At 57.4% G+C, this 2,770-nt stretch overlaps 1 protein-coding gene across 1 annotated transcript; it reads left to right on the plus strand.

Moving 5' to 3' along the window:
• Positions 1-182: 182 nt before the first annotated feature.
• Positions 183-2,255, plus strand: NFE2L1 (nuclear factor, erythroid 2-like 1; the record flags this gene model as incomplete). The annotated part of the gene is made up of 2 exons (XM_010078186.1): positions 183-344; positions 693-2,255. Coding segments are annotated over 2 exons (1,497 nt in total), but the record flags the coding sequence as incomplete, so codon positions are not given.
• Positions 2,256-2,770: the final 515 nt, after the last annotated feature.

A 2,770-nucleotide genomic window follows, 5' to 3' on the forward strand; every position in this document is an offset into this window, starting at 1 on the left:
GGGTGGTGGTCACAATTAATTAAAGACTTCTGGCTTTGCTTCTAATTAGTTCATCGTGAACTGTAGAGGAATAACTGCAACCAGTTCGCTTTGAACAAAGGAGAAGCGATTGCCCGCGCGGAGGTGGAAGGGCAGCGGGGATTGCTGAGCAGCCGGGCACTGACTCTGCCTCACGTGGTTAGTTTCCAGCTGCGGATGTCTCCACCCTGAGCGAAGCCGTGCCCAGCGAGAGCAGGTCCGCAGGCATCCAGACCAGCCTGCTGTCGCCTCTCCTCGCAGAGACCGAGTCGCCCTTCGATCTGGAGCAGCAGTGGCAGGACCTCATGTCTATCATGGAAATGCAGGTGAGCTCTCGGGGGGGCGCGGGAAGGCGTTTGCCCCTCCAGGAGCGTGTTGCTCTTCTGTCAAATTTAGGTTTGGTGGCTGTCCCCAGCCCCCGATTCCTGGACAGTTGTGAGCTGGGGGTGCTCGCAGCTGCATGGTGACGCTGTGCTGCCCGTGGGGGGGTTGCTGCTGCTGCCGTAACCCTCCCGCAGCTGGTGGATGATGCTGGGCCGCTGCAGAGAGCTCCTTCCCTGGGATGTAGTAGCTCTGTCCTGCCTTTCTTCGGCACGCGCCGGGAGCGAAGGGCAGAGAAGAAAGGCAGGGCTCGAGCGCAGCTCCTTTACCGAGCTGCTTCCCGTCTCTTCCAGGCTATGGAAGTGAACAACACCACCGCTGAAACCCTGTACAATGGCACGAGCGGAGACCTGCTGGCTTCGAACTACAGCCTGGCTCCCACCACTCCCATCAATCAGAATGTCAGCCTGCATCAGGCCTCTCTGGGTAGCTGCTCGCAGGACTTCTCCCTCTTCAGCTCGGAAATCGAAAGCCCCTCCATAGCTGGCAGCTCGGCCCTGCTCCAGCTGGCGCCGGACAACTCCACCGGCCTCAACACCACCTTCGGCTCCACCAATTTGAGCGGCATCTTCTTCCCTCCGCAGCTGAACAGCACGGTCAACGAGACGGCCGGCCCCGAGCTGCCGGACCCCCTGGGGGGTCTTCTGGACGAAGCCATGCTTGACGAGATCAGCTTGATGGACTTGGCGATCGAAGAAGGTTTCAACCCGGTGCAAGCCTCGCAGCTGGAAGAGGAATTTGATTCTGACTCAGGTCTCTCGCTGGATTCCGGCCACAGTCCTGCTTCTCTGAGCAGCTCAGAAGCTTCCTCCTCCTCGTCCTCCTCCTCTTCCTCCTCGTCCTCTTCCTCCTCCTCCTCGTTTTCTGAGGAAGGAGCTGTCGGCTACAGCTCAGACTCTGAGAACGTGGACTTTGAAGAAGCAGAAGGGGCGGTTGGCTACCAGCCAGAGTACAGCAAGTTCTGCCGCATGAGCTACCAGGACCCGTCGCAGCTGCACTACCTGCCCTACCTGGAGCACGTCGGCCACAACCACACCTACAACATGGCACCGGGGGCCCTGGACCCCGAGGAGCCCAAACCGCCCAGCGCGGGGAAGAAGAACAGCAAGGAGAAACCGTCCGAGTTCCTGGACAAGCAGATGAGCCGGGACGAGCACCGGGCCAGAGCCATGAAGATCCCCTTCACCAACGACAAGATCATCAACCTGCCGGTGGAGGAGTTCAACGAGCTGCTCTCCAAGTACCAGCTGAGCGAGGCGCAGCTGAGCCTGATCCGCGACATCCGGAGGAGAGGCAAGAACAAGATGGCTGCTCAGAACTGCCGCAAGAGGAAACTGGACACCATCCTCAACCTGGAACGGGACGTCGAGGATTTGCAACGGGACAAGTCCAAACTGCTCAGGGAGAAAGTGGAATTCCTTAAATCCATCCGTCAGATGAAGCAAAAGGTGCAGAACCTCTACCAGGAAGTGTTCGGCCGCCTGCGGGACGAGAACGGGCAGCCCTACTCCCCCAGCCAGTACGCCCTGCAGTACGCCAGCGACGGCAGCGTCATTTTGATACCTCGCGCCGTGGCCGACCAGCAGGCGCGGCGGCAGGAGAGGAAACAGAAGGACCGGAGGAAGTGAAGGGACAGCGACGCGGGAGGAGTGGGACACTCGCTCAAGGGAGAACTGGAGAAGGGCTGAGCCTGGAAGAACTTAGAGGAACTTTCATGCCTTCTTATCCGATATATCTTCTCAAAAAAAAAAAACAAACGTGACTGCTGCCGGTCAGTGTACGGGAGAGGCTGCGGGACCTGAGGCTGCGCTGGGAGGGCTCCCGCGGGGAGGAGCGGCCCCTGCACTGGCCAGCCCGGCGCCTTCTGTAGCCTGGAGTCCTCTGAGCGCAGGCAACGAGCTGGCATCACTGGGGGTGAGATGGGCAGAGGCGGAAAAACTACTGTTAGGAACTGGCTTTAAATAAGAAAAAGAGATTTAAGCAAATGAACTTAACACAAGTTATAGGAGAGACATTTTTCTGAACTTCCAAAGTTCTGTGATTTCAGGTAGTTGGTTTTTTTTTTTTTTCCCTTTTTTTTTTTTCCCCCTCTCTCCCTTTTCCTTGAACCAGTTTTGACATTGGTGTGTGTGATTCAATCTGACTTAATTCCAGATTAACCAACATCCCTTCCTAGATCAGACCAGTGCACACATGGTGGTGCGACTTCCATTAAAAAAAGTCTGCGGAAGCTCAGAGGGGGCTCGCGGGAGAACTGTTCCTGTATGTGTGGAGGAGCTGTGATGCCTCGGGGCGGGGGGGGGTCACATAGACCTTTAGGATTTGGGGGGAGAGGTGTGGAACTGGGGAGGGTTAACAGAACCAGTGCGCT

This window comes from Pterocles gutturalis, unplaced genomic scaffold (genome assembly GCF_000699245.1).
Source record: "Pterocles gutturalis isolate BGI_N339 unplaced genomic scaffold, ASM69924v1 scaffold35398, whole genome shotgun sequence".
Taxonomy (NCBI): Eukaryota; Metazoa; Chordata; class Aves; order Pterocliformes; family Pteroclidae; genus Pterocles; species Pterocles gutturalis.